At 42.5% G+C, this 10499-nt stretch overlaps 6 protein-coding genes across 6 annotated transcripts; 3 read left to right on the top strand and 3 right to left on the bottom strand.

Moving 5' to 3' along the window:
• Window positions 1-101: 101 nt before the first annotated feature.
• TOT_010000368 (uncharacterized protein) lies at window positions 102-3911 on the top strand (the record flags this gene model as incomplete). The annotated part of the gene is made up of 1 exon (XM_009690907.1): window positions 102-3911. The coding sequence occupies one exon, from the start codon at window positions 102-104 to the stop codon at window positions 3909-3911; it is 3810 nt and encodes a 1269-aa protein (XP_009689202.1).
• A 474-nt stretch (window positions 3912-4385) lies between these two features.
• On the bottom strand, window positions 4386-5596 carry TOT_010000369 (conserved hypothetical protein; the record flags this gene model as incomplete). The annotated part of the gene is made up of 2 exons (XM_009690908.1): window positions 4386-4970; window positions 5135-5596. The coding sequence occupies 2 exons, from the start codon at window positions 5594-5596 to the stop codon at window positions 4386-4388; spliced, it is 1047 nt and encodes a 348-aa protein (XP_009689203.1).
• A 280-nt stretch (window positions 5597-5876) lies between these two features.
• TOT_010000370 (conserved hypothetical protein) lies at window positions 5877-6329 on the top strand (the record flags this gene model as incomplete). Its single annotated transcript, XM_009690909.1, has 2 exons — window positions 5877-6044; window positions 6105-6329. The coding sequence occupies 2 exons, from the start codon at window positions 5877-5879 to the stop codon at window positions 6327-6329; spliced, it is 393 nt and encodes a 130-aa protein (XP_009689204.1).
• A 317-nt stretch (window positions 6330-6646) lies between these two features.
• On the top strand, window positions 6647-7891 carry TOT_010000371 (conserved hypothetical protein; the record flags this gene model as incomplete). Its single annotated transcript, XM_009690910.1, has 6 exons — window positions 6647-6721; window positions 7049-7114; window positions 7206-7271; window positions 7329-7616; window positions 7718-7786; window positions 7823-7891. The coding sequence occupies 6 exons, from the start codon at window positions 6647-6649 to the stop codon at window positions 7889-7891; spliced, it is 633 nt and encodes a 210-aa protein (XP_009689205.1).
• Window positions 7892-8259: 368 nt separating this feature from the next.
• Window positions 8260-8921, bottom strand: TOT_010000372 (ribosomal protein l6; the record flags this gene model as incomplete). Its single annotated transcript, XM_009690911.1, has 2 exons — window positions 8260-8780; window positions 8876-8921. 2 exons carry the CDS (start codon window positions 8919-8921, stop codon window positions 8260-8262), a joined length of 567 nt encoding a protein of 188 aa, XP_009689206.1.
• A 365-nt stretch (window positions 8922-9286) lies between these two features.
• TOT_010000373 (ribosomal protein S15, mitochondrial precursor) lies at window positions 9287-10409 on the bottom strand (the record flags this gene model as incomplete). The annotated part of the gene is made up of 6 exons (XM_009690912.1): window positions 9287-9423; window positions 9526-9618; window positions 9654-9720; window positions 9758-9807; window positions 9842-10012; window positions 10043-10409. The coding sequence occupies 6 exons, from the start codon at window positions 10407-10409 to the stop codon at window positions 9287-9289; spliced, it is 885 nt and encodes a 294-aa protein (XP_009689207.1).
• Window positions 10410-10499: the final 90 nt, after the last annotated feature.

Raw genomic sequence — 10499 nt, forward strand, 5'->3', positions numbered from 1 at the left:
TATTGAGAATAGTACTAAGTTTAATTTAAATTTTTTGCTCTACTCGGCATTTCATTAGAGCATTAATTAGTTTACGTCTTCATTTGTACTAGCATGATAAAATGTTAGTGAAAGCACTTGTTCTTGGGTTTTTGGCTGGCTCCGGCGTGCTAGCTCAGCAATACGTAGGATTGGAGCTCAATATGCTCGACGATCCAGCGGTTGTCAGCTCTGAATTGGATTTTGTAAATTATAGAGTTATAACCCACGACGTAAACCCAGGGTTTTACGTCGAAAGGGTTACTCAGAGTGGACTCCAGGTATGGAAGTCCACGAAGGCAGGCCACAGGGTCACGAACGCACTCATGTTCGTTAATGACCTCGGACCTAGGCTCATAAACCTTACATTGAGCGTGGGCGAGGGTCAATCGCAACTTTTGATGTTCCTATATACACTTCAGGGATGGGTTAACTTCAATGAGGTTAATCCGTTTAACATAAGGGTTGAAGAGCATGAAGCAGAAGGAACGAGCGTATCGCCAGTGAATCTCGCAAACGGAGAGCAGTACTTTAGCAAGGACCCGCGCGAGAAGGAGGAAAAGTACGCAGACGAACCCGTGGTCCTGGATTTAAGTGAAACAGTCAGTGACAAGTTCAACTACACGTTTAAGTACTCAGTATCAAAATATACTTACGATTATAAGCCGAAAAAAGGCTTTTACGTAATGGAAATAAAGGAAGGAAACAAGAAGGTGTGGTCTAAAGAAAAGGACCAGCTAGCAACTGAAATAGTTGCTGACAAGCAATCGGATGTATATGTATCAGTGCGTGTATATTACTTGACCTCAGAGAAGCCAAAATCGCTTCTATATGTAAACGAAAACGGAGAATGGAAATTGGCCGAAAATTGCGCCGAGAACTCTGAAGAAAAAGTAGGAGAAAAGGGAGTTAAAAAGGAAGCTGTCGCACTTGGAGAGTACATTAAGCCGATTGCAAGGAGCACACAGTTAGATTACGCGGAATTACCGCAGCCACCGCTCTGCAGAGGTTGCACGTACGAAATAGACGGCATAACGCACAATGTGCTCTACTTCAGCAATGACTCGAAGTTCCACAAGTTCGTTGACGGAGGCATTGCAGTCTTTGATTTGCCCAACGACTGTGTGGCCACGAGCTCGTGTTTTTACACAAAGAACGACAGGACGCTCTTCGTAGACCTGGTCTTCAAGAAGGGAGAAGAAACAAAGACTAAAATTTTCGAGAAGCGTGCGCAGAGCTACAGGGAGGTGACGCGGGAAGAGTTTGACGCAAGGCTGCTCAAGTTCAAGGAGACGCCAGTTGTGCTCGATATTTCGAAAACGAAGAAAGGGTACACAGTGGAGACGACGCTGAGGAACGAAATAGAATACAAGTTCTACGAGCCCTCGGAGGGGTACGTTGTGAGGACTGTAGTTGATGGAGAAATTAAGATATTAGAAGTGTCGGCTTACGTTTTGGAGGTGTACGTGACGAACCTAGGCGAAGACAAGAGGCTCATGCTGATATTGTACCAGAACGGTTCATTCTTTAAATTTGAATTCTACACTTTCTACCCTGAGCTTGGAAAGTGGACGCGAGTCTCGGAGTACTTTTACTATAAGTTAATAGAGGAATACTCGCAGAATATGAAGAGAAGGCACCCTTCACTGGACATAAGCAGTCTGACGACAGTGCCCAAGTTCATGTACTTCTCCAAAAATGAGGCTCTGAGTCACTATTCATTCCACCTGAGGTCCGGAGTGGTGCTCAGCTCAGTGCTGGACGCAGGAAGGATGGTGTGGACGCCGAGGTACCCGAACGAGACCTGCGAGTTCGTATGCTACAACTACAAGGCGAAGCTGCTGTACATAGTCAGCAAGGCAGACTCGAAGGTGAGGCAGTACTCGTACGTGAAGACGGGCGACAAATGGTCTTTCATTACAGACGAAGAGTTCAAGAAAAGGTTCGCATTCACGTACGCCACTAACCTGACGGCGGACATCAGAAACAACTTTTCGACCAAGTTCACAGTGGTGGAGAATGGAAACACGTTCCACATCACTCCCAAGAGCGGGTACCTAGTGACGAGGCTGAGGTACAAGGACAGAACGATATGGGTGGGCTCAGATGACCTGAAGTGCACGTCATTCTTCCTCACGTACGGAAAGTACGAGACGTACCTGTTCCTGGACCTCCTGGACTCGAACATGAACACGACCACGAAGTACTACAAGACGACGGAAGGAGACCTGCTGAAGTGGAGAGAGTGCGGCAAGTCGGAGTGCAGAGACGACGCGCGCAAGGGGCTCATGAAACGCTCGCTAAGCTATAAATCGCAATCGGAGACGTTGAAGAGTGAGTCGAAGAGCAATGAAGAGCCTCCGGTGGTCAAACTGTCGCACCTCGAAAGTAAGTTGGCAAGTGAAGGAGCTAAGGCATCGGTAAGTTTGGATAATGTGTCAGCAAGTCCCCCTAACTTGTCAAAGCTGAACGACAAGGAGGCAATGGCATGTGCGAACGAGGTGAAGGTGTCAGTGGCAAGTGCGAAAGAACCGAAGGAGGCAGTAAAAGCAGACTCAGATTCGCCAATGACACCATGTTCGGACGAAGATTTCTTGGACATAGAAGTGGAAGATAGAAAGACTCCAGGAACATTGAAGATGAATGAACAGGTTGTGAAGAATAAGGTACCAGGAGCAATAGAATACCTGACAGGAAAGGAGATGTCACTACCACCACTGAGATATCAAGAAAGATTGGCTATAGCGAATGAGCCTTACAACGACGTTGATCTTCAAACATCTGCATCGATAACCATACCACTGAAAAGATCAAGCACAGAGGCCGAGAGTGACGAAGGAAAGTACAGAAATAAGAAGGTTAAGTTTGAAAATGATTCTGCAAACGTAGAACCAGATGATAAGGTAAAGGAAGACTCGGAATTTGAAGTTCTCGACAGCAAAGGGAACCTGTCTTCAGCAAGCACTTCTATTGGTATCAGCCGAAATCTTAGTGACATTGACGTCAACAACGCTTACGACTTCGACAACAGCGAAGCTTTCGACTTTAAAAACACTTATGAACAATCGGTTTACAAAGATTACAACTCTGACTACGATTATGACTATGAAGAGGTTAACCCGCCTAAAGCAGAAGGCAATTACTCAGATGAGGCATATAAGGCATATGCAAACGAAGTGGCCAAAGTGTATGCAGAGGATGTGGCCAACAGCAACAAATATGCAGATGAGGCCTATAGAGCATATTCTAACCAAGTAGCAGGCAGTTATGCAGAAGAGGCATATAAGGCGTATGCAAATGAATTAGCCAACAACAACAACGCAGACAATGTCACTACCAGCAATGGATATGCAGAAGAGGCATATAACGCGTATGCTGGCGAAACTGCAAACAAAGTCAACGTGTACGACGTTGACTTTAGCAAAAAAGTGACCGCAAGCGGCCCACGTAAAGTTAACGCTTTCAACGACCTCAACAACCCAGAGCACCTCACGAAGCTGGGTAACTTCAAGAGCGTCGAGGGCGTGGAAGGCAAGAGCTCGTTCAGCAACGGAGTGCTATTCCTGCAGGACCTGAAGTCAGCCGGATTCGGAGAGTTCAGGGACGCCAGGGAATTCGGATACGAATACCTGCTCTTCACGCCGTACCCGAAGCACCCGGTGACTGAGCTGCGCGACGCCCACGAGGTGATTTGGAGGTCGCACAGCGACCAGTGTCTCGCGGTGAGCGTGCACCTGCGCGCAGGCTTCCAGACGATGGTAGAGCTGTTCATAAGGACCGGCACCGAGGTGGTCAGGAGGCACTTCGAGTTCTCAGGCTACAGGTGGCTCCCAATGGAGTCCGAGGCGTACGACCGTGTCTGCCAGCTCGACGCGGCCTCAAAGGTACACTGACACAGCAATCATTCACAGTTCTCACAGCGAGATTAGAGAATAAATATAATGAAAAAGTACTCTTTAGTCAGTTATGGTGTATGCCGTGATTGCATATGTGTGTGTGTGATTTGCTAATGTGTGTGATTTGCTAATGTGTGTGATATGCTAATGTGTGTAAGCGTGTTGTGCAAGTGCACTTGTTTTATGATATAGTGTCTACAGGAAGTGCAGGGACTGCATCTACAGGTGGTAGTACACCCGTGTGCGTAACTACAGTAGCTTCTACATGTACTCCAGGTATTCGCAACGAGAGTACTACGGCGACTACATGTATCTAAGACTAAGACTACTGTGGTAGGGGTACAGAGGCTAACTAGTGCTAGAGAAAGTAACTAGTGCTAGAAAGGCTAGCCGGGGGTACAGTAAATAACTAGTGCTAAAGAAAGTAACTAGTGATAGAGCAGGGTAAGTAGTGCTAGAGATGGTAGCAAATTAGTTGCACAGAAGCCGCACCGCCTTCACTAACTCGTAGCTCGGCGAAAGGGGAATCTGGGACTTGATGCTGCAGTAGGTGCCGCGGAGGCGAGACTCGGAAATGCCCCAAAAAAGGTGCGCGTCGCTGGAGCCGAACAGCTTCAGACACTTGCAGGGGTTCGTGGCAGAGTCCTCGTGGGAGCCGCCGCTGTAGCCAGTCTCGAAGTGCTTCCCGAACTTTAGCGAGTTGATGATGAAGCCGTACACGGACTTGGGAAATAGAATGCCGCACACGTTCAGCACCGATATGTGCTTGAAGCGCTGCGGGTTGTTAGTGCCCGGGTAGCAGTAGTCGAAGGCGTGGCCGAGGAGCCTGAGGATGAGGATTTTGCAGAAGTCAGACTGCACCTTGGACGGCAGGTTCGGGTCGCACCAGACTGCCTTGAGGCAGTGCTCCTCGGGGTCCAGAAGCTCAACGATGCCCCCGGCGAAGGGAATGTACTGGACCTCGTTCGAGTCGTAGCTCTTGGCCTTGTTGGCCTTCTTGCACGAAATGATCATGATGAACCCAACGATGCCAGGGTCGGAGATGTTCTTGATGAGCTGAATGTGTGTGAGATGTGTTTAAATCTCTAACGCTATTAAATATAAGTTTGGTGACTGACTAGGTAAGAGGTGCACCGTTGCCAGGTGGTACATGGCGGTTACCGGGCAAAGTAACTAGCTGCTTGCGGAAGTTTAAACTGCTTTTAAGTAATCTAGGGTACCTCTATTAGCTTGTTTCCGATTTCGTCCCCTGTGTGCATTTCCGCGAGCGAATCCACTTCGTTTTTCGACTGTTCCGAAAGCCTGGAACTCCGGAAGGTCTGTTCCGTTCTTCGTTCTGCGATATGGTTTTTGTTTAATGTAAACGTGATATCATAAGAGGAGGAGTAGTTCTGATAATCTACTTCGTTTAGCTTTTTGGTCCCCTTGGGGAGGCGAGAACCGGGCGACGTCGAGTTCCTCAGGTTAATCGTCGTCGACAGCCTCTGAATCACGCTATACAGCTGCTTTTTGGACAGGTGTGAGCAGTTGCAAATTAGCTTTGAGAGGAGCTGCTTTTCGTTCAAAATGGAATCGTCTGTGAATGGAAGGGGCAGGATAAAACTAGACAGATCAGCCTCTGTTAAATACTTGTTTGTGCGATCCAGCAGCTCAGAAGTTAAATTAGTCACATACCCCTCCATATATTTATGCGGTCATGTTTGCTTTTACAAAAGAATAAAAAACGCTGTTCGTAGTTTTACACATCATTTCGGTAGGGAAAGCGTCCCCATAGGTACAAAATAGAGAACTAAAACACAAATGATTCATAATTTTAAGCATTGTAATAGTTAAATATGAATTAATGCTCATTGCGTCCACGTATACGTGCTTCAACTACCTCGTTTCACTAGCTTTTCATTCTTTGAAAAACACCTTTAAATTTTTATTTTTTATTTTATTTTCAACTACATTTATATATTCATGGGATTTTTCTGTGTATTATCGAATATCGCATTGTTGCCTCTGAAGTTCTTGAGGTATAAAGGTTCCAGCAGCCGTACCAGGGAGAGGGTAATTAAACTCGGAATCTTGTGTCGCAAATCATGGGTGTTTTTCCCTCCCCTCATGCTCTATCAGTACCTGCGACAGGTATGGTATTTATTTTATATTTTCAGATCAATGTAAGCAGTTATAACTTATCTCCTTTAGACTGACAAGGATTTATATACAACGGAACTGTTGTACAAAAACTCAACGAGCAATGACCCTACTTCCTTTTACGACCCTAAGAAGCCGAAACATTTGAGGAATTGGAAGATTCAGAGCGATTTGGCCCTGTTATCTCTGGTGGCAAACCAAAAATACTCAAATGAGGAGGAAGCTGTGAATCCAGAGGAAAATACTGATGATTCGGAGCCTAATGAGAAATCGTAAACTATTTGTGCCGTTTTATATAAATAGTAGCTTTTAAATTGCTTAATTTGTTACCATTGTGTATTTTGCAGTTCACCACATACGTATTCGTGATTTTTATTCTAATTATGAGTACATTTGTAAAATACAGGTGGTTTTATTTATAATTTTAAAATGTGTATAAATAAGTAGTTGGTGTTTTATTTGTGTGTTGATCTAAAATAGTTTTAGCTGGCCCATGGTAATGATGTTGTTTTATTCATTTGGGCTTCTAGCAGTTATACTCACTAAGATATCGCACACACTCGATATAAAATACTATTCTGATAAATTGTACCATGATGTTGCTAAAAACTTCGCAAATAAGTGGTCAGAATCTGCAGATACTCAAATTCTTGTTCTCAATCCCAAATGTTAGTTTATTTAAATTTTATGCGGTAATTTTTTATTTTATTTAGACGTAAAGAGGGTTGAGTTGGTTTTGCGTAAAAAATACGGAGGTGTGTTTCCAAAAATAACTCATTTTTACTTGTAGACAATGAAGTGAAGTACTTTAGGTACCTTGTAAACCATTTCTCATGTTTACTTTTCTCAGGAACATGTTAAAGGAGTTTCAGGAAAGGTATTTTAACTCGTTTGTTGTAATGTGTGCCTAGGGAGCTGAAAAATTACAATTCACAGCCTCTTTTTGACTCCGCTCTAAGGGTATGCACTGACCTATCACCAATTTTATCGTTTAGGATCACGTGAATGAGCACTTTGATGATAAGTATGTTCGTGAATTCCATAGATTGGATGACTCAAGTGTACGTTTCATGCCTTAGTGCTACAGCACGTTTGCGTTAACTCATTCTCGTCTGTCCCGCGTCTACTCTCTGTGATTTACAAAACCTGTAGGATAATTCTGAGGAACTTGTTACTGCTCGGATCATCATAAAGCTAATAAAACATGAATTTGAGAAGGTATGGGTGAATAATAATTATTTTATATATTCTCCCGTCGCTTATTTTTTTCTTTAGTTTAATTTGATCAGGGATCAGTACATTACTCCCAACATGGAACGCTTTACTCAAATTAGGCACTTATCGCAGGAGTTACACCCTTACTCTGACACTCCCTGTAGTACTCAAGCAGGGTGTGATAAGCTTGAGATGCTTATGAATTTGTGTTCCTACATTAGGGGTGGTACTAGCTTTGCCTACGACATTTTTGCCACCATGGTCCACGTGCTTGGCAATATGCTTTCTGTTCTTTGCGGTTGTATTTTCGTCGGACCAGCTCAAGTGTGCTTACTCAAAAACTTCCCAGTGCGTTTATTCATTGCGTTTACTATTTCACTTGGTCATTTACATTAACAATGTTTGTCACTTTGACATTTGTATTAAATATTCTCTTATTGTTTTTTTAGTATACTTGTCGCATCCCCTACCCTGCTTTTAGTCAATTGTTTCAATCTACTTACGGCGTTTGGGAACTGGTTTGTTTATTTTTTTTTTCCTATTTTTACTTTTAGGTTAAAATTACTACTAACCTTTGTCGTGTTTATGGAGGTTTCTTTCTTTTATACTCAATATTACTTTAGATATTGGATTTGGATCAAAGTTTGGTTAATATTATACCACTTATTTTTCTTTTACTTTAATATATCTACTCTTTATATTTGTTGTTTTTTTCTATGTTAACTACATCATATAAACACTTTCATGTTTTTCTTATTTATGTATATATTCGTGTATATTGTCTACTTTTTCTTATTATACATTACATTCACGTACTCGTATATTCATTCATATATACTCATCTGTGCACTCATTTAAGTACAAAGCATACCATGTGTAACATACATACATTTCCACAATTGGATCTCAATGTATACACATACTACTCTCCATAGCAGTTGATGCATTAACATTTATCTATCTTGTATTTTACAGAATAGTATATTGACCTTTACTCGTCGACGTTGCCCTTTTCGCTAACGTATATTCCGTCGAGGAACTGTCTTATGTCCTTTTTTCTCACGAGTGACGACTGGTGTATCAGTGCTGCTGAGCGCGACACTGACTCCACGTCCACTCCTGTCAGCACCAGCTCGTCCTTGACGCTTTCTGACTTCACGACCTTAACTCCAGGCAGCACCTTGACCACGCGCACCTTTTTTTCTCCCAGGAAGTTGCGCACCTCCACTACCTTTCCGTCGTCGCTCACGTTCGAGTTGATTGGGAAATGTGCGTGTACCAGGCGCATCTTGTACTGGTACTTTTTGCTGACTCCCGTCATCATGTTACTGATGTGTGTCAGGCATGTTCTCAGAGCTGCTATCTTGCTTCTTGATCCGAACCACAGCTTGATCACCACTGACTTGTTGTCCTTGGACATGGCCAGGTCCACTGGCAGGTGCGTGAAGCTTCTCGTCAGCTCGCCGTACTTGCCCTTCACCGTCACCTTCCTCGACTTCACGGTAACAGTGACTAAATTATTATCGTCAACTTATGTGTTTATTAAGCGCTGATGTAGAGCATAAACAGAACAATATTGCATATTTAGATGAGGGGGCTAAACGTACCTTCCGGAGGTACCTTAAGTACCTGAGATGTGAACAAACTCTTCATTTTAATTAAGTGACCACAGCTAAATAATATTAATGTAATTATGAGCTCAAATCTACGAGTAACTACTATGTATTAGTAGGTGGTGACATTCACATCACCATAATCTTCTATACATTAGGGTATCTAGTTCTCTACTATTAACTTACAGGAAACTTTAAAATAAATATATATATTCGATATAAACGGAATTATAAGAATGATTAGGGAATTACAGATTTTTTGGCCACCCAACTTATTCCCCACTCTAGAATCATGAATTTCAATAGACTACACATCTTCCCAAAATATCCTTATACAAGCATTCAAAAAGCAACATATTTATTACTTTATAAAATTTTACTTGCTATTCATTATTTTGCTTTAAGTTAGGTCAGGATTGGCACTGGGATGTAGCCTGTTCCTGATGCGGTTGGATTATGAATGACATATCTTCCACTGACTCGTCTGGGATCCACTCCATATGGCCATGATACGCTTACTCGGTCTGGGTGCTTTTTTGGCTCTATAATAATGATCCATTAGTTTCAAATTAATGCACATGTATTAATCAGTAAATTTCTATGTTTTTCATAAATACACTATTCAATTACAAGTATAATAGTACCATTGAAGTCCTTAGGAGGCGAATCTATGGGATGCCTCGTGTATGCTATTCTTTTACCAGATGGCAGTTTTATTGGCCTTGGTCTGAACCTTCCTGCAATCAAACTTATATTTATAACTCATACTCACCCCACCACATCTTTTGTCTTATTAAAAACTTACATCTGTCTCCGTCAACTCCAATTAGATTGATTGACTAAGAAAAGGTGACTCACTATCTGTGTATGACTAACCTTCGATCTATTCCTGGAATCTGGTGTCGAAAACAGTACACACTTAAGCTCTAAAACGTGTATTTGTTTCCAAAAATGCCTTACTTAGCAATTTACAGCAGTGTTCATACAGTTTAAAGTCCTCATTATACAGTCTCTTCATCAGCTTATGCCTTCTACTTAGCAGTAGTGCCATAGCTCTTTTGCGGCAGTTATCCTTTGGATTCCTTATCAAGTGGGCCCTTAGATTCAATATTTTTTCCGATACACAGGCAACTGAACAACATATATGAAAATTACACATACGTTGGACTGGAGTGCTTCCGGTGTCGAAAGGCTGCTTTTGCAAGTGTTTCATTAAAATAAATGTCCGTGCTCTCCTTATTTCTCTGCCACTGGCGCACCTGAGACTTAAAGCCTTTTGAATTCGTGGGTCAAGTTTAATCAGGTCTTCATGATTCCATCTTCCAACATATCCCTCAGGAATCAAGGATCTTTCTGCCAAAAATTCAGTCTCCGCCTTCTTATACCACTCAGTTTTGGGAGCCTTGACCTTTTCGAAAGGAAGGCCTCTGATTTTCTGTGTTTTCACAAAAGTAACCGAAAATCTCTGAATATGTACACATTTTAAAAAATTTGTATTAAAAAGACCTTGAAACTGTTTGCAAAACATTAATGGTGGTATATACAGGTGAAATGAATTGAAAATGATTAAATTAATGTTATTGTAGTGATAAGAGACGAGTGTACGTGTAAAGGATGT

The sequence above is a fragment of the Theileria orientalis genome, chromosome 1 (assembly GCF_000740895.1).
Source record: "Theileria orientalis strain Shintoku DNA, chromosome 1, complete genome".
NCBI lineage: Eukaryota > Apicomplexa > Aconoidasida > Piroplasmida > Theileriidae > Theileria > Theileria orientalis.